Here is a 19,339-nt window from a genome sequence, read left to right on the forward strand (position 1 = left end):
GACACGCCGCGGCCGCCCGGGGTGCAGGGCTCGGCCGTGCGGACCCTCGACGGCGCCCGCGGCGGGGAACGCGCAGCCCCGGGTCCGGCCGCACAGCCCGGCCGGCGGCCCCCGGAGCCGAGACGCGGGACACGCTCCCGAGACCGCCCGGCGGGGCACCTCGCGGCCGACGCAGCCGAGTCCGCGCCGCGGCCCGAGTGGGGCAGCAGCGCGTCCCGCGGAAGCAGCGGAGGACGGGCCGGCGCCGCGCGCTCCCGGGGGCTCCCCGCCTGCGCGTCCGTCTCCGCCGCGCGACCTCCCCGCGCCCCGCGGCGACCGTACGGGCCGGACGGACGGGAGGACCCGGCGACTCGGTACCCGCGGGGACGCGACCCCGGAGCCACCGCGGGGCTAGCGCAGGCACGGACACGCCCACGCGGACACGCGCACGCACCAGCCCCTCCCGCAGGCCGCCCCCACACCCCCGTCCCCGTCCCCTGCCGACCCCGGGCCGCTCTGCCAGGCGCGCCCCCCGCCCGCATGGACGACAGCAGCGCGGGCCCGGCAGTCGGGCGGGCGGTGGGGCCGGGGCGGGCGATGGGGCCGGGGCCGGGCCGGGGTGGGGCCGGGGTCGGGGTCCGGGTGCGGGGCCGGGGCGGGCGGCGGGGCCCGGGGCGGGGTGCGGGGCCGGGGCGGGGCGGCGCGGCGCACCTGGAGTGGGAGCCGGCTCCGGCCTGGATGAGGGTGGGCATGCCGGCGATGAACAGCCCCAGCTGCACGTCCTGCACCACGAGCATCCCCAGCAGCACCGCGCCGTAGTCCGCGTCGCCTGCCGGGCGGAAAGCCAGCGGAGCACAGGGTTAGAGCTTAGGGCCCGAGGGGAACAAGCACCGCGCGGCTCTCCGGGAGTCCGACCCGTCCTGCCTGCGCACGACTTCGGGATCTCCCGGACAGCAAGCACGGAACCGTCTTACCGACTTGCTGCGGAGGAACCTCCACTGGACAGGAACCACCTTCCACTTACACAGTTACAGAGAAAACCATCGCACGAGGACGGCGTGGACACAGGAATGGGACGGGCCGGATGGCCAAGGTCACTCTGCGTCCCCAGAGCTCGGGCTTCTAAAAAATGCCTTTTTAGTAGAAGTTTTGCAAGGTTCCATGTGTTCAGTCTATCGACATTCTTTCTTTTGGGTTCTGCATCTAGAGTTCAGCAATCCTTTCCACCCTGAGGTCACGGGGCAGCGGCTCTGAAGTTCTGCCCTGCACATTGAGGGGTTAAACCCACATCAAGCTGGTCTGGTGTTGGGCTCCAGGGAGGGCTCTGATTCTCTTCGTCCTTGCGCACAACGAACTCCCACCCATCCAGCCGCCCACACGCTCCCCGTGCATGTGCGCGTCTGGCTGCCCATCCCCCTCCTGCCCCATCTGGCCTGGGCACAGGGAGCTGCCCGAGTGCAGGGACAGGACCTCAGGGACTGCCATCTGCTGCACAAGCCCCACACTTCAAATCAGTATTGGCTATTCTTGGCCTTTGCTCTTAATAAATAAACTGTAGGCTCAGCTCACCAAGTTTCAAGAAAAAACCTGCCAGATTTTCACTGAGGTAGACGGGAGTTTATAAATTTGGGAGTAGCAACGTCTTTATGTATCAAGTCTTCTCATGAGCACAGGCTCTCTCTTCAGTAACATTTAATACTTTTGTCCTCAAAGGTCACACACACATCTTTTCAGAGATTTATTCCCAAGTTATGGCCACGAAAAATAACTTGGGAATAAATCTCTGAAAAGATGTATTTTTCGTGGCCATTGTAAGTCAATGCTTTTCTTCCCCCAAATGACATTTTCTACGGGCCCTGCAGGTACTGCGTGTGAGCCTGTGAGCTTAATTATAAACATCCACAAAGCCCCAGTCTGTTGGTATGTCCACCCGCCTCCCAAACCTGCAACCCGGGCAGCACCCCCGTTCCCACAGCTCAGAGCTCCAGGCCGGCCTTCTACAAGGTGAGAAAGCCTGCCTCCTGACAGCCCCTACATAAAACAGAGGGGGCACGCTCTGGGGGAGGCGAACGAAATCTGCGAGCCCAGAAACACGCGGGACTGTGCTCCTCTGCCCTCCTCGCCCGGCGCTCAGTGCAGGGAGGGACGGGCCGCCACGCCCTGGAGCCTGTGCGTGTCTGACGACAACTTCCCTGCCACCGGCTCCTCGGTGACAGCTCTGATGGGCATGACCACCGGGCGTGGAGGAGGTGTGCGGGTCACCTGTGTTCTTGGGCAGGCGTCAAGCCCTCCCCCTTGGTCCCTGGAGCTCTGCTCTTGTACTGGAACGTGCCAAGAGCACATTCATCCTCCTGTTTCCTGCTCGGTTCTGGAGCGCGACGTTCAAGCTCCCACAGCTGTCCAAGTCTGAACGCTGACGGCGGTTTCCTCCTCTCTGTGCTTCCTGGACCACTACCGGATCCATCCTGAGCCTCTTAGCGCTTCTCCCCGCCTCATCTCGTGGCTTTCTTTTCTACGTCTTCTGTCCACACTGTGTCCTGTCTTTGTGCGAACTGAACAGGTGCAACTCCTTCCCTTACGTCTGCCTCCAGCATGCTCAGCTTACAGGGTTAGGAGACCTGACCGCATCCTGACTCCGGCTGTCCCGGGTCTCTCCTGGCTGGCGACAGCCTCACACACACCGGCACCCGGCGTGCGGGCCCTGATGCACGTTGTTTTCATCCGCCCACTTCACCACTGTCACGTGGGTCTTGTGAGGGGTGGTCCTAATCACGGGGCTATGGGGACATGGGGCCTCCGCAGACGAGACCACCAACTAGTCCAGTTCCAAGCCAGGAGGCTGTGTCCATGACCCGCTGGCTCACGAAGCAGCAGCAGACACGGGACTATGCATGTTTCCCAGCCTCCGGTGGGAAAACCCCCGGTGTCAGGCAGTGGGGTGTTGTGTGTGGCCGCAGGTGACCAGGAGCCCGTAGCCCCCAACCAATTCCGTGTACGGTGAGGCGGGTCTTACCAGAGAAGCCAGCCCCACAGCTCTAGTTTTCCTCTTTCTTATTTCCCTCTCACTGCTGTGCTGGTGCAGGCACATATCAGTGTAAAGTTACTAGCACGTTGTAACTATTTTTTTTTTTTTTACTTTTACAAAACAAAACCAGTGAACGTCACCGTAACGAGTTCACATGATGTACAAAATGGCGGTGCGGTTGAAGCCGGGCTGTGCCGCCGTAAGACAAGCTGGAACGTTCATCCCTCAGCTTCTGGGCCGGTCTGGCCTCACCACGTCCAGTAACCATCAGAGGCCAGTGTCTCACGCACGGAGCCAAAGCTGCTGCCTTCGGCCACCACTGTCACAGAAACGCGTGAGCCCCGAGGCCCAGCAGGACGAGCATGAGGCATGATGTCCGAGAGCCACTGTTTCAGGCCGCAGGTCCCAGACATGCGTGGCGACCCCACACGAGCGCAGCGCTGACCGGGCGTGGGTTCGGCTCGGCTGCGGCACGCTCACCTCCTAAGCCACTGATTTTCATTTTCCGACATGGATTTGTTTCTCTTAACCGTGGTCCTCAGACTATCCTAAATGGACAAGCACGGAAATGCCGCTTTCTCAGTCCAGTGGAGACTGGAAACGCTGAACACCATGACTGCCAGGAGCGCCCCTCGACAGGGCAGAGCTAGGACTCTAGGCCTATGAGCTAGGCCTTCGGAGTGAATCCGAGGCAACGACCCACCGGGTGCTCCAACATATACTTACAGCCCGGCCCCACCTACCTTCTTTCTCGCCCCGGGCACTGCCCATGAGGAATCTGGACACCAGCGGTGTGCTGGACAAGGACAAGCAAGTCGAGACGAAGACGCTCTGGGTGGGTCTGATCTGCAGCAGGTGTCCCCAGAACAAGCCGAAGGCGATCATCAACAGCGTCATGTAACATGGTCCCTGGAAGGCAATCTTCCACACCTGGAAGAGAACACGTCCATTTACACACGTTTAGTGACGACGTGCGGAGCACACACGCGCTGCTTGGCCACGGGCCTCGGCTGTTCAGGGAGGGGCTGTGCCCTAAACACGTCATCAGTCCCATACCCAAAGTCACGATCTGAACACAGTAAAAACACTGGCCACTCCTGTCGGCTTCCCGACTGCTCACTGCTGTCACAGGGACGAAACACGCCTCGCTCCGTGTGATACGAGTCTGTGCACATATCACTAACCCTCTCAGCGCGTCGCCACGTGGACAGCACCACCCCCCCCCCCCCCCCCGCTCCCTGCATGGAAACATGAGTCCCAAGGAAGCCAGCTCGGCTCAGTACCCCAACACTGACGAGTACCTCGGTGTTCCCCTAGCGCTGTTAGACATGATGGAAACTGTGGGAGAAATCAGGTTTGAGTCAAACTCTCGGGTTTTCAGCTGCGTGGAGGAGACACAGTAGTAAAGGGGATCTGACATTGACGCCAACAGGAACGGTAAATACGGACAAAAATCATCATCCTGAAACCCATCCTATCCTACTGGACAGCACCTGCTCATTTTCTTCTCGCCCCACACCCTCTCAAGCCCTCCCGCACCCAGGCCCTCGGGCAAGGGCACAAGGGGGCCCGGAAGAGGGGCAGAGGGGCTCAGCACAGAGGCTCTGAAGCCAACGCCCGAGACCCCACGGGCCGGCCAGCCTCGTCTGTGTGAACACACTGTTCCCCTTTTGGGGATCTGAAGGATGTGGCCTTGTCCTCCGCTGCTCTGCTTCCTGACAAGAAGCCGCACTTCCCTCAAAATCACAGCACCATCTCCCAGCCGGGAGGCTCTTCCTGAGGCTGGGCACGGACCTCCTACCACGGCTCTTCCCACGGCCGCAACCGGCAGCCTGCTTGTCCGCCACAGATTCCAACTTCCCGAACGAACTGTAAGAGCCTCCTGGCACCGTGGAGCCCAAGTCAAATGGTGGGAGACTGATGGAGGCAAAAGAACTGGGCTTCAGCCCTGAACACAGAGCCAGTCAGCTCTCTGCCACGTGGCTCTGGCCCGCCCAGAGAATGCTTAGCCCCTGAGGCTGCCTCTCCAAGGTCCGGACGCCACACTCCCTACTTATCCTGCCCCTGGCAGTGGTGATCGCTGTCCTAGCTAATGGCCTCCCAACAGCTCTCCCCCTTCCTGTCACAGCCAGGAGCGGTGGGACAGCCCGGGCGCACCTGCAGAGCTAGCCACAGCTCCTGGGGAGGCTGGCGTGCTGGACTGTAAGATTTCCAAGTTGTTTTTTTTATTTTTTTATTTTATTTTTTTTTTTTTTTAAAGATTTTTTATTTATTTATTTGACAGAGAGAAATCACAAGTAGATGGAGAGGCAGGCAGAGAGAGAGAGAGAGGGAAACAGGCTCCCTGCTGAGCAGAGAGCCCGATGTGGGACTCGATCCCAGGACCCTGAGATCATGACCTGAGCCGAAGGCAGCGGCTTAACCCACTGAGCCACCCAGGCGCCCTCCAAGTTGTTTTTTTTAAATATTGTATTTATTTGAGAGAGATGGAGCTAGCGAGAGACAGCATGAGTGGGAGCGAGGGGGAGAAGCAGACCCCCCACCGAGCAGGGAACCCAACGCGGGACTCCATCTCACGACCCTGGGATCACGCCCGAGCCGAAGGCAGCGGCTTCACCGACAGAGGCCCCCAGGCGCCCCAGCGCTCCCAGTTTCAGGCAGCCCCCCTGTAAGTGGCAGGGATATTCCTGCCTGCAGTGGAGCCCGGAGCTCAGGCTTGACTCTGTCCCGGCCAGCCAGCTGGCTGCGCACCCGGGGGAGGGAATCGTCTCTACCCTGCGTCGTCCATCTGCAGACGAAGGCCGGGCTAATGATTTCTGAGGTCACTACCACACTTTGGTCCGGAGGATGGGTATCCATCTGCCCAAGAAGCACGGTGAGCGGGGACTGTGGGAACGTGAGCAGTGCCCACAGAGGACCCCTGCTGCACACAGAGCATTTGGACCGCCCTGCGCTCCCACACACAGGCCCTCAGGCCGCACATATCAGAGCTGGCGACGCCGCAGGGTCCCCAGGCGACTCCCCGCACATCTGCACCGCAGACACACACCCCCTCGAGCTCCGTTTTCATGTCTCTGTCCACAACCCACACATGCTTCTGAAATCCCAAGAGAGGAGGCCCACAGAGCAGGGCTACACAGCTGAGCACACGGCCTCACACTCAGCAGCCACCAGCGTCTGGAACAAGGGTCTACCAAGGGGACAGATTCGGAGGAAAAACGGAGAAGACGCGGCTCGCACACAGAGACGGAATGGCCGGCGTGGGAGACAGGTGGGGAGCCGCACACTGAAGGCCGAGCCAGCGGGAAGGGAGCCAGGACACGGCCAGGCAGGGACGCAGACACTTGACCGGCCACGCGGTCAGGAGACAAAGACCGCAGCTTTGCTCAGCGACAACTACGAAGACGTTCCCAGGCCTCGGTGCCTGCAACAGCTTCTAATCAGACTTTCAGGTGGTTTCACAGGAGACCTAAGGGGGCCTTCCAGCCATTCTTTCAAAAACCTACTGAACGATTTCGCACCCTGACAGGGCACTTGGGTGACCTGAGACGTGCTGGCTACCTCGGGCTGCCCTGGAGCTACGCCCGTGACTTCCTCCGCAGAACAGGAAAGCAAACAAACGGGTCACTTGACAGCGTCCTTTACTAGGCAGAGAGAAACCTGCAAGCCCGTTGCGGGCGGCCGCCAAGCGGGGCTTCGTGTGAGAGAGCCCTGGCTGCCCCTAGACAAGGTCCCCACACAGGGGCCGGGCCCGTCCCCGTGCCCTCCCACTTCTCACACCACATCCCACGACGACCGGACGCTCCCACCTCTTCCTCCAGAGCCCTCCCCGGGGCGCCCGGCCCAGTGTGATGGTAAACCCGGCGCGCTGCAGGCCAGCCACGCTGCCGAGGGCGTGCGGCTCCGGGCTGCGCCCAGCCATGTCCACGTGCCGCCGCAGGTGGCTAACAGCAGACGCTATCGTGGTGAAAGCCAGAAACTATGAAAACGGAGAGCCCGAACAAATGAATTTTTCAAACCCCTGACCGCGCAGGAGGACACTGAGGTCCAAGGCACGTGGTCCTGCACGGAGACGGCCAGGCTCCGCCCCTCTGTCCCAAACCTCCAGAACCACACTGTTCGCCACCAGCTGCTCTCGACCGCACACCCGGAGCCGCAGAAGCCACGCGAGCGCCGAGCGGGACGGCCGTGAGGAGACCCTTCCTGCCCATGGAACCCCGGCTCCTTGCAGACCCAGCCGGTCCCCGCCAGGCCGCGGCCACACAACGCACCCATCAATACAGTGGGGGGGTGGGGCGTGCCACTGTCCTCACAGCACCGCATCTGGGACGTCCACTGCGCAGGTCAAGCCAGAAGCACACAGACACGAGACACCTGGAGAAAGTGCTACCGTGACCCGGAACAGGCCGCAAGAAGGCGCGTCTCGAGAAGCACATTAGAGGAAGCGACCGGAGGACGGGCCAGCGGAGCTTTCCCCAGGGAAAACAAGACAGCGGAGAAACGAGAGGTCAGAGAGGGACAGGATGAACCAAGGCTGACACAGAAACACAATGGCCACAATGTGGAGCCTGACACCTCGTGTGGGTTCACATTTCCAAAAACTTGTGCTTGAATCTTTCCCTTGGACGGAGAGGCAGCATTTGCACCAGCACGTTAAGGCTCATCAGTCACCCTGCTGGGCAGGCCTGGCATGGGGTCCTCGGGCACTGCAGTGGCCTGCCGGCCCCTCTGTCCCCTCCCTCCGTAGCGGGCTGCTTTCTTCCTCTGCGAGGGAGGAGCTTCTCATTAGCTGCCTTCCCCTCTCCGTCCTGGCGGCCCCCGGAGCTCAGGGCCAACGCGCTTCCCGGTTTTCATGTTTCCACACACGCTCAGTCCCAGTGGCGACCGGCCTTACAGGTACTGGCACTTTACAGGGATCACAGTTTGCCACTCGTTTAGGAATTGAAGACCTTCTTCTAGGGTCACACACTGAACATCTGATGCTTGTGGCAGTTCAGCCTCGAGCAGTGTCTGACCTTTTTGGAAGGACCCCATTATGTGATCTCAAACACGTCACTTCTCAGGCTGTTTATGAAATCAGCCAAACGGAAGCTAATTTTTTTTTAAGATTTTATTTCTTTATTTGACAAACAGAGATTACAAGTAGGCAGAGGCAGGCAGAGAGAGAGGAGGAAGCAAGCTCCCTGCTGAGCAGAGAGCCCAATGCGGGGCTCGATCCCAGGACCCTGAGATCATGACCTGAGCCGAAGGCAGAGGCTTTAACCCACTGAGCCACCCAGGTGCCCCACAGAAGCTAATTTTTATGCATTTAATTTTTCACCTCTTCTAGCATTTTTTATCTTTCTGAATAGTATCAAACTAAAACCTACCCTAAAATGTTTAATTTCAGGAGTGCCCAGGTGAATCAGTTGGTCAAGCATCTGCCTTCGGCTTGGGTCAGGATCGCAGGGTCCTGGGATCCAGCCCCCTCTCGGGCTCTCTGCTCAGCCTGCTTCTCTCTCTCCCTGGGCTGCTCCCCTGCTTGTGACCTTTCTCTCTGTGTGTCAAAATAAAATAAGTCTCTAAAAAAGAGTTTAATGTGCTAACCCAATCATGAACCCACACTGAAAGGCAACAAACTGAAACCGTACGAGGATTAAATTGGGGGCAACGTCACAGCCTGATGAAGCCATTACCTTTCTCAGCCTTTCCGGGGAGAACTCCAGGCCAACGAGGAACAGAGTAAAGAACACACCGACCTCTCCCAAGGTCTCCACCTGCACAACAGACTGCAAACACAATGGTAAAACCACACAATCTGATGTATTTCACATGGGAAGTATGTGTCATAGAATAAGCTGATGCTAACATAGCCAGTGGGACCATCCCTACAAAGCACAGGGTGTTTTTTATTTTTATTTATTTTTTTAAGATTTTATTTATTTGACAGAGAGAGAAAGATCACAAGCAGGCAGAGAGAGAGGGGGAAGCAGGCTCCTGGCTGAGCAGAGAGCCTGATGTGGGGCTCAATCCCAGGACCCTGAGATCATGACCTGAGCCGAAGAGGCTTTAACCCACTGAGCCACCCAGGTGCCCCACACAGCACGTGTTTTAAACCGACTTTGAGTGTGGTCCGCGCCCGAGATGACCTGACCTTCCTGACTGCACTGTTCTTTTCCATTTCCTCGACTAGGGAAAGACTCGTATCTTTCTTCCTAAGAACTGGCTCACGAATCCCGTTTCCAGGCTCAGGAGCCGCTGCTGCTCTCTCCATTTCTGCCTGCGCTCTCCCTGGAGGGTGGCGCGGCACCGAGCCCCAAGGGCCTGCTCTCACGCGCCTCTGCACACGACTACGTGGCCTTACTTTCCCCGGGGCGCCACAGCTGGCCACGTCCCACAGGTTTCGAGATATCGTGTTCCTGTGTTCCGTGTTTGTTCTGGTTTTCCATCTGCGATTAGCTTTCTAGGACGACACATGGTAGCCGAGAATGTTTTCCTGCCTGCTCTACTCGACACCACCTACATCCCTTACACCGGTGGTTGCCGGTGGAGCTACAAACCAGACGTCTGAAAGCAAAGCACAGGCCTCCCCGCGTCTACACGCACCCTGAGCCTCCGCGCAAGGTTGCGCACACCACGCGTCCGCCAGCCACGGACAGGACGCGCCCCACCCTCTCTCCCGCTGCCGTCTCTCTGCTTTCTCTTCAACTTTCTTACTCAGTTTCACCGAATCCTGCTTATGGTACATTTTTCCTGACACCACCAGAAACTTGTATCTTTCGGTAGGGAAGCTGATTTCACTTCTACTCATCGTGGTAACTGATTTCTGCTCCCACTCCTTCGTCTTCTGGCTTTTCCTTACTGCTTTTACTTTTCCTCCCTTTTTAAAACAAAGCTGTAACCTATGGCTTCAGATTAACACACTTAAACCTGTTCTTCTACCCATAACGAGCACAAGCTTATCAACTTCCTACTATTAAAAGACAAATACTCGGCACCATCACACTTCTTCCGTGAACCGCCTCCCACTTCTGACTGGTTCGCCCCGGGTCTTCCCCCTGGTCTACTGTAATGACACTGTTTCCCAAAGTACAGCACGTTTGTTAGGAACTGTAGCATTTGTAGCTTCCAATGTAGTTTTCACCTTACTTAGCCTTTACTTACTATTTAGGCTCAAGTCTTACAAGCAATCCTTGCTATGAAGAAAACATTAAAAGAAATGCATCTGTATTTGCTATCGTTTGTAAAAACTCTGAGAGGGAGGGATAGGACCAGGGCAGGAAGAGATTTTTCATTTACAAATAATTTTTTTTTTTTTTTTACCCACACCATTTTGTTCTCCAACACATGGAGATTCCCTATTCTGAAAACTGAATTAAAACCATTCTTTCCAGGGGCGCCGGCTGGTTCAGTCAGTGGAGTGTCCAACTCTTGGTTTTGGCTCAAGTCACCATTAGGCTTAGTCACGATCTCACAGATCGGGCTTTGCACTCAGTGGAAAGTCAGCTTTACTCCTTCTGCCGCCGCCCCCACTCCACGGTGCCCTCTCTAATACATAACTCTTTTTTTTTTTTTAAGATTTTATTTATCTATTTGACAGAGAGAGAGAAACATCACAAGAAGGCAGAGAGGCTGGCGGAGGCGAGGGGAAGCAGACTCCCCACTGAGCAGGGAGCCTGATGCGGGGCTCGATCCCAGGACCCTGCAATCATGACCTGAGCCGAAGGCAGAGGCTTAACCCACTGAGCCACCCAGGTGCCCCTCTAATATACAAATCTTAAAAAAAAACAAACAAACTCAAAATCATTCTTCCCACATGCCACCCTGCCACGCTGAGCCCAGGCCATGAGAGTACCTGCCATGAAGGTCCTGGGCTTTGAGCCCGAGCACAGCCCCCATGCCCCTGCCAATGAGACCCACTGTTAAGATTACTTGGGGATGAGGACTTTTTTCACATCTTCTACTGTTGTCTGGTCTAGAGAAGCTGCAGCACACCTGCCCGGCAGGGTGTGTCCATTAGCCGCAGGGGACAGGCCACTAGTGGAGTGTCCACACCTCTCCCTGCCTGCCTGCCCCTGTGCTCCTCCTGAGGGCTCTGCCCATTCCTTACCACCCCATACGCTCCTTCCGTGCGGGACACATGACACTCCTTCTGGGCATTCTCTGTTCCTTTTGTCTGAACTGTGTGTATCTAGACGGCACACTCGGGAGTCCACAGAGTGCCGGCGACACAGGCTGAAGCTCACAGCCTCTACTGCCACAGCCCCTGCTACAACAGCCTCTACTGCCACAGCCTCTGCTACAGCCTCAGCAACAGCCGCCTCTACCCCAGCACTCACAGTCTCCCGGGGCTCTCACAACACCCCACATTTGGCTTGTTAATTTGTCACTACTTTACCAGCTTCACCATATGGTACAAATATTTGAATTACGTATTGAATCCAGCATTTTGAGTTGTTTTCAGTGTCTGAATGATATAATTCATACTATTACTGGACACAAATTCTGAAACTAATAAAATTTAAAGACCTGTAACAGGATTTTTTCTCTAGTCAAGTCATCCATTCACTAATGAACAAAATTACTTCCTTATGGTTTAGAAATTTCTTATGAAACTATTTTATAGAGCATCTTCTTCAACATGGTTGATAAGAAACTGCTATCTTTATTAATTCAAGTTCAAAACGTCAAAACCCTTTAGTCCACGCTTCTTCGGTGTTCTGTTAAAGGATACTACACAGTTAGACTCTGCTCTTACCTTAATACTGTTCAGTCCCGAAGGCCCCAGAAGCACACCACAAATGATATAACCGAACATCGTAGGCAGCCCTATTGTTGTGCACAGCCAGCCACAAGGTAAAGACAGCATTCCTATGGTAACGATGTCCTGGAGGGGAAGAAACAAAAAACAGACACAGACACTTGAGATAATGGTGGGCAGGACAAGAAGGGGCTGGCGGCCGAGAAAGCAGGCGCCCTGCGGAGCCGGCCCCTCCCAGTCTCCCTTGGCGGCAGCGAAGGCAGGTGACAGCTGGGCGGACTTTCCAGGTTTGAGCCCCCCCACCCCAGGCGTCAGCCACTCCCAGCACTCCTTGGGGGTCAGGGACCTTCCTCTCAGTGGGTGCTGCCATCCTCCTGAAGAGCAGCACGGATCCGGCACCTGCGAGGCCGCTGGAGACCCAGCGGGGTGTCCGGAGCCCAACAGCCTTCCCTGAGCAGACTGCGCCAGTCACTCCTAACCGGTCACCCTCGCTGGTCCAAGCCCAAGCAGCGATGTCCACCCACAGCACTGTCAGCTGCAGATCTTCCCATAATCCCGTCTCTTCTTTACCCCACTGGCTGCCCCAGAGGGCACAGACGTGAGTCCAGCTCAGTCTACAATGCCTGTCACCTCTGGGGGAGCCGGACCTCACCCCGCACCCACGTCTACACGAAGCCGCCCACAGCGCCGGAGCCGCAGCCTCCAGGCCTCATCCCAATGCTCCCTCTCAGGGCCGAGCTGGAGCCCATCAGAGTAGCTCCTGACTTCACAGACTCCCAAATTCCCAAAAGAAAAATTAATTTTCATTTTAAATATTAAAATGCCTTATTCTCTTATTCTTTTGGGAAAAAAATAAAGATGAAGAGAAGCTGCTTCAAGTCACAGAAAACATGGAACGCCAGTGAAGTCTCTGTGGGGAGGAAGGTCGTGCATCCTATGGTGACACTCGGGAAACAAAGCTCCGTCGCACTTCACGGGAACACCAGGAAGCGGGAAGGAGGAGTGGGGTTGTGAGAGGGGAGAAGACAGACAGACGACCTTCAGAAAGTGGTGATCTGCGCGTGGGATGGTGGCGTCTCTGGGTTTGGTCAGGATGTACCGGTTGTTCTGGGAGTCGATCAGCATGCTGAGGCCCAAGTCATCCTCCGCTTCCCGCTTTGTGAGGTTCTGCTTGGGATTAGCCTCGTCTTCCTCCACTCTGAGCACCGCCTCAAAATTGACCCCTTTCACCTGCGAGGATAATCAACACCGTGTCACTGGAAACAAGGAAAGGGTCTCAACTTTTAGAGCAAAAGTTCCATAGAGAAGTGACAGGAAACGTCTCGAGTATTCCGTCGTGTGATGAAACACGGACACGTGCTCGTGAACACATGTGCGGAAAATCACTTCAAGTACAGATGATTTGAGGCTGCAAGTGTTTAGGGTTTCTACGGCTTCCAGACACCTGCTCTACCTGACTCAGGGTACACCTGTACCAACAAACTGGCATTTGGTGCTCAGCCCCCTTCCTGGACGACCGTGCCCACAACCCACGTGATTTCCTACGTGTGAGGAGAAACAGGAGCACCTCGCGGGTGCTCCGTAGCCTCACCTAGCTCAGGGCAGTGGGGTCATTTTTAGGAAGCCACTAGATCCCCACAGGACAGGGCTGCAGGAGGGAAAGGAGCGAGAGACTGAGCTCATCACAGGCCCACACGGGGCGGCTCCCAGTAAACCCTGACGTGGGGGCTCGGAGAGCATCCGACTGGGAGGAGGGAGCCGCCCCGGCGAGCGGGCGAGTGGCATCCACTCTTCACCCCTAACACCTGGCTGTTCCTCAGCTGCGTCCTTCACAGTGCCACCGTCACCCAGCAAAGACACTGTTTTCCTGGGCTCTGGGAGCCCGAGGAGAGGGCTGTGGGACCTCCAAGGTGAAAACCTGGAACCCGTGACGGACCTCTGAAATGGGGGAAGGGCTGGGCTGAGCCCTTGTCTGCAGGGTCGCACAGACCCAAGGTGCCGGGGGCAGAAGTGCACTGGAGGGGCATGGCAGGGACAGCCCGATGGCCAGACACGGAAGACGTCCCTCCAGAAGACACTCACGCCCCTCCCTGCCAGGGCCGGCGATGTCCGAGAGCGGCCTGCGCCATGCTCACGCCCGGAGCGGGGTTCCCACCTGCTTTCCTACCACACGCTTTTCAACGTCCTTCTCAGGACTCACAACCAATTTTTGGCATTAATGTCATTTTCCCCAGAGAATCCTCAACCTGTCACAGCAAGCGAGATGTCTGAGAGCCTGCGTCGGATACGCTTCCTACAAGGACTTGACGGCTCCCCTGGGCAGATCCGCACTGAACCTGACTGTCCCAGCACAAGCTTTCTTGAGACCAGAGTCCCAGTCCCTCTGAAGGCAAAAGCGGGACAGAGACAAGCCACTGGTGGGGCACTGACAGAAACGCACGGCGAAGTCAAGGGTTATCTAGCGGACTCCCACGTGACACACCGGTCTCCTTCTGAGCCCGGCAGGTGTTCGGGTCCCGTCTTCACTTCCAGTCCACACCGCGACAGGTGCGCCGGCAAACTCAGCCGCACGCAGCCGAGCGGAGAGGGCCGCGACCTGGACTGCTACTCACTGACTTGTTGTCATCGAAAGCGTGTTCCTCTATTTCCTCCTCGAGGCGATCGGCGGCCTTTCTCACATCCTCAAGGATTTCGTCAAGTATGGATAAGCTTCTGTTCTGATGCTGCATGTTTTTGAGAGCTTCGACCTGATGTTTTTCCGCTGCCAGAAGTTCCACATACTCTGTCTCCTCCTGTTTGTTGGTGAGAAATGAAATCTGGGTTTAAGAGAGAGGCCAGGCCAGGGGGCGCCTGGGTGGCTCAGTGGGTTAAAGCCGCTGCCTTCGGCTCAGGTCGTGATCCCAGGGTCCTGGGATCGAGTCCCACATCGGGCTCTCTGCTCAGCAGGGAGCCTGCTTCCTCCTCTCTCTCTGCCTGCTTGTGATCTCTGTCTGTCAAATAAATAAATAAAATCTTAAAAAAAAAAAAAGAAATAGGCCAGGCCAGGACTTCCCTCCGGGTGCCTGGCCTGGCCAACGCCACCCAACATGCTCTCGCTGCCAAATCTGCTCGTAATCGTGTGTGTGGCTCCGGCCCGTGAGAAAAGGTCGAGCGCCCAACATCACTGGAACGTCAAGAGCTCAGCAAAACGTCAGGGAAAGCGATGTGATGGACACACCAACGAACATGCTACAGCCCTGGAGTAAATTCTGAAGGTCATCTACTCACGCAGAGCCCCTCACTGGATAGACTCTACCGCAGACGCCACGCCGACCACGTACGGACGGCCGCACTCCAGAAACACCTGCGGTCCTGGACCACTGGCAAGGCAGTGGCATCCGTTCAGATGAGAGCATCGAGGTCTGTTGCCAACATACAGTCAAACACGCTAAAGACACATGCTCCTGCGTCAAGGGGGCCGAAAACCCTGACCCTGACTCAGCCATCTACCCATTACCGTGTTTCTACCAACTAGACCGTTGGTAAAGAGAATTCAATAGTCTGTACCCTCTCTGCTGTTCAAACTGCATGTTAATACCACACGCTTTCTATGAAAATGAAGTATTTCACATACCAATGGTCTCTGACTTAGGATGGCTGGACGTAAACTCCTGACCTCTTGGTGTGTGAGTGACGCACGCTCAGTAGAAACCGCACCTGGCATTCTGATGTGATCTTTCCTGGGCTACCCACAGGCAGCGGGATCCTCTCTCACGATGCTGGGCCACGGCCTGGGGCCACAGCTGCCCACCAGCCAGCCACCACACGGTGCACAGCGGCCACAACGACAAGCACTGTGCGTTTCCGCTCAGTACAGAACCCAACAGAGCACGTGACGTGCTCAGCGCATCACTGTAGAGCGGGCTTCACGTCAGGGAACACTGCCACAGCTCTGGGCAGTTCGGTGACTTAAATGCATTTCTGACCTGCTGTATTTTCAACTTGCGACGGGCTTACTGGGACAAAACCCCATCATGAGTCAAGGAAGATCAGTATTAAAGTGTCTGACATAACAGACAGCGTGAATAACGGCTAAAAAACCAGACAGAAATACCACATCCCACACAGCAATGGTTTCGTCTCTCTGTTTTAAAAATACACTTTGTCAAGGGGCGCCTGGGTGGCTCAGTGGGTTAAAGCCTCTGCCTTCGACTCAGGTCATGATCTCAGGGTCCTGGGATCGAGTCCCGCATCGGGCTCTCTGCTCAGCGGGGAGCCTGCTTCCTCCTCTCTCTGCCTGCCTCTCTGTCTGCTTGTGATCTCTGTCAAATAAATTTAAAAAAATCTTAAAAAAAAATACACTTCGTCAAAATGCTGATTTCAAATGCACATATTGTTGAAAACGAACTTTAGTATTTGAATCTTCAGCAGATAATACTAAAGACAGCCAACGTTCACACTAAAAAGAACTGCCGTCAAACTCAAATGTTGACTGTGGTTCCAAATCTACTTACTTCCACGTCGGTTTATAGTCACTGTTTTAATCCCCTGGGAATTTCCAGAACAGAGAAAAGCACCAGAACAAACTGCTGGAAGTCCTGAAAGGGAGCTGTGCTAAGATGTCCCCCACAAGGAAGGGACACTTCCCGCACACGCTCTGCTGCGAACAGGGGCCCGAGCAGCCACCGCCCTCTCCCCGGACCCCCACTGGCCCTGCCCCCGGCTCAGAGCGGCCGCACTGACCTTGATGGCGGCCTCTCGCAGCGCCTCCAGGCGCTGCCTGCTGCTCTCCTTCATGTTCACGACGTCCCGGTAGTCCCCCTGCAGGGCTCTCTGCAGGCCGTGGATCGCCTGGAACACTGAGTTTTCACTTTCGTTCAGCTCTTTTTGGAAAATCTCGAACGTGTGCACCTGAAACAGCTTCTCTTCATCTGACAGGCTGCTGTCTTTCTCCACCGCTCTGATCGCACTTTTCAGTTTGTTAAGAACCACAGTCTTTTGGCGAAGAAGCCCGGAGAGCTTCCTGCAACCGTCCAGGACCCACTGCTTCCTCTGTGCGCTGGCGGCTCCCCGGCCTCGGTGTAACTTGATGGCGTGCTTCGCCACCTGTCCATGTTCCGCAGCGCTGGCCGCCAAACGGAGCAGTGCAAGCAGCATCCACAAGTAATTTCCTTCCAGCACCTTCATGGTCCAGTTTTAGAGGACAGGGCACGGTCTCAAGGCCTCCGCCAACGTGAGCTTGCATTTTACACACACATTTTCAGCTGAAGAAGAGATTTACTGTCACATATAGTTGAACAACGACTCATTCCCACTGAGATCAGAGTGAAACGTATTAAATAATTACATCCAGAAAGCTACCACTTTTTTGAAGAGGTTACTTTGCCTAGATAAACAGTAATCCCTGAACCTAACAGAACTGAACACTCAAGTACGGCGCCTGGTAAAGAACTGGGAGTCAAGGTTATGCCAAATTTAAGGCAATTTTTCTTTTTAGAGAAAACTTAGCTTCATATACCTACTAAACGTACTGTGTGCAAAACACAAAACCCAACTCGACTTAAGAGGGTCCACATATTAAAGGCCAGAAAATGCCATCAACTTCCGCTACCTCAGATCTGTGAATCACGTGGAGGAAACACGCTCCACATTTCTGAATGAAACCCTCTGAGCTACTGCTAGCTTACTCCAGCATACTGTGTTCTTACCAAAATCATTAGATATTTTGCTGAATTTCCAAAGTCACAGATGTCAAATGCAGAAAAAGAAAATCACAAAACACCATCACACCTGGATCGATACGGCTTTACTAAATGTTCAAACATTCTCTATGATCCAAACGTAGGCTCCTTCTCTCCCTCTCCCGAGGAAGTGCCCAGGCACCCCGAGGGCACTGATCCTGGCCACGGAAGCACAGACAGGACCGACCGTGACAGGCGCAAGTTTCACCACAGGCTGTGCCGTGGGCAGCAGTGGGTACCGCGGCGGTGCTTCCCGGTTACACCAGGAGGGCAGGGCTGTGTCCTCCAGGGGAGCGAGTGGTCAAGAAGCAGTGTCAGCAAGACCACCAAGAAGAAATCACCTCGGAGGTAGGAAAACGGAGAACAAAGGAGGAAAAAGTAACAAACACAAGACAGGCCAAGCAAGCTACGCCCTAAAAAAGCAACCACTGAAACCTGGTGACTAGATCACCAGGCACAAGTGCTTGCTCAGAAGAGAAAACAAACCAAACCTGCCCTTTACACAAGCCTCACAGTTTAAACAAAACGAAGCACAAGTATGAACGGATCGTCCATAGCAGCATCCCACGGGCCATTCCGTCCCGTGCCCGTCGCCTCCCTTCCTGGGCATCTGCCGACTCCAACACGCCGCTGTACCTCAGTGTCACCGGGAACCCCACCGCTCACTAGCGTAATCTGCTTTCCCAGGCAAAACAGATCAGAGGCAGCCAAAACGAGACTGTGACGTTTCTGGAGGGAAAATTCTGGCGATACCAAGAAAGGAACGCCAAGCCAAGGTGGAGACCCAACAGACCTTCTGAAAAAGCAGCGCAAGAGCTCTGCAAAAACAAGCCCCCCAGGGGTTCAGTGAGGGCTGACCCGAAAACACCACTACTGGAGGACGGGAGGGACACCTGCCCATCAAGTCACCAAAAAAAATTATATTCTGGCCAGAAAGTCAGGAAACTTCTCAGTTTCAATACATTTTTGAATCCCTCAGCTCCTGAGGTCACATAAAAATCACGTACCTACAACAGTTCACTTCCTTCCAACGAGGCAGGACACACGAGAACGTGCCACTTAAGTCACCCAACTTTAGGTTACACTTTTAATGTAACTTTAAGTAAATGTTACCACCTTAAAAGTAAATAAGTGATTAGTCATGGTAATGCCTAGCAACGTACTTAATCTGTCATTTCAATGACTCATTTTCCGGCTAAGCTTCTATTGTCCCAGGGGACAGAAAGAATTCAATCACTACTTCAGAAGCGCATGCTTTTTCAGAATTTTTCAGAACCAAGAGAGAGATTTCCAAAGCTCGTCAGTGTTTCCCATTTTCCCTGAGAGATCTAAGAAGGCGATTCCTGTACGGATTCCAACTGCAGGCAAATAACCGGCCGCACAGTTCATGACCGACGCGCTTCGCTCATCTCTGCTTCCTTCCCCAGACCAGTTGCTGAGGTTAAATAGCGTGATTCTACCCCACGACACGGGACGGGCTATTAATTTTTATGAGAAATCATGGAGAATTTTAGTTGTGGTCATACAGTATTTCCACCAAAACAAATCTGTATCATGAACATGGAACTGAAATTATTTAGACTCCGAAAACATAAATCACTCCTTCTTCATAAATTCAATTTCATCTAACCTTCAAACGCGGCTACCAAGTCCTATGCACTACTAAACTGCCACACGCTTTTTCTTGAGTAAATAATCAACATTTTTATCTCCAGTGTTTTATTATACTACCTTCAAATTATAAAAGATACACTTTGGATTTATTATGTTTTTAAAATGAATTTCTAGAATTTCCATACTTTTTTTAAAGATTGTATTTATTTATCAGAGAGAGAGAGAGAGAGAGAGGGAGAGCACATGCAGGCGCACGAGCAG

The 19,339-nt window shown here is 55.0% G+C and overlaps 1 protein-coding gene across 7 annotated transcripts in view; it reads right to left on the minus strand.

Annotated features, from left to right (window-relative positions):
- TMCO3 (transmembrane and coiled-coil domains 3) overlaps positions 1-19,339 on the minus strand; it is a 35,925-nt gene that overhangs the window by 13,236 nt on the left and 3,350 nt on the right. For 2 of the 7 annotated variants that reach the window (XM_059144634.1, XM_059144635.1), the window contains exons 3-9: positions 16,467-16,987; positions 14,357-14,536; positions 12,783-12,974; positions 11,742-11,870; positions 8,680-8,772; positions 3,748-3,934; positions 691-808 (exon numbers count right to left, since the gene is read on the minus strand). In XM_059144634.1, coding sequence (XP_059000617.1) covers positions 691-808; positions 3,748-3,934; positions 8,680-8,772; positions 11,742-11,870; positions 12,783-12,974; positions 14,357-14,536; positions 16,467-16,910 — 1,343 coding nt within the window. In that variant the 5' untranslated portion in view covers positions 16,911-16,987. Of the gene's footprint in view, positions 1-690; positions 809-3,747; positions 3,935-8,679; positions 8,773-11,741; positions 11,871-12,782; positions 12,975-14,356; positions 14,537-16,466; positions 16,988-18,471; positions 18,494-19,339 lie in introns of those variants that run through there. The other 5 variants (XM_059144639.1, XM_059144640.1, XM_059144637.1 and 2 more) reach the window with 4 other exon arrangements.

Source organism: Mustela lutreola, chromosome 13, assembly GCF_030435805.1.
Source record: "Mustela lutreola isolate mMusLut2 chromosome 13, mMusLut2.pri, whole genome shotgun sequence".
Lineage (NCBI taxonomy): Eukaryota > Metazoa > Chordata > Mammalia > Carnivora > Mustelidae > Mustela > Mustela lutreola.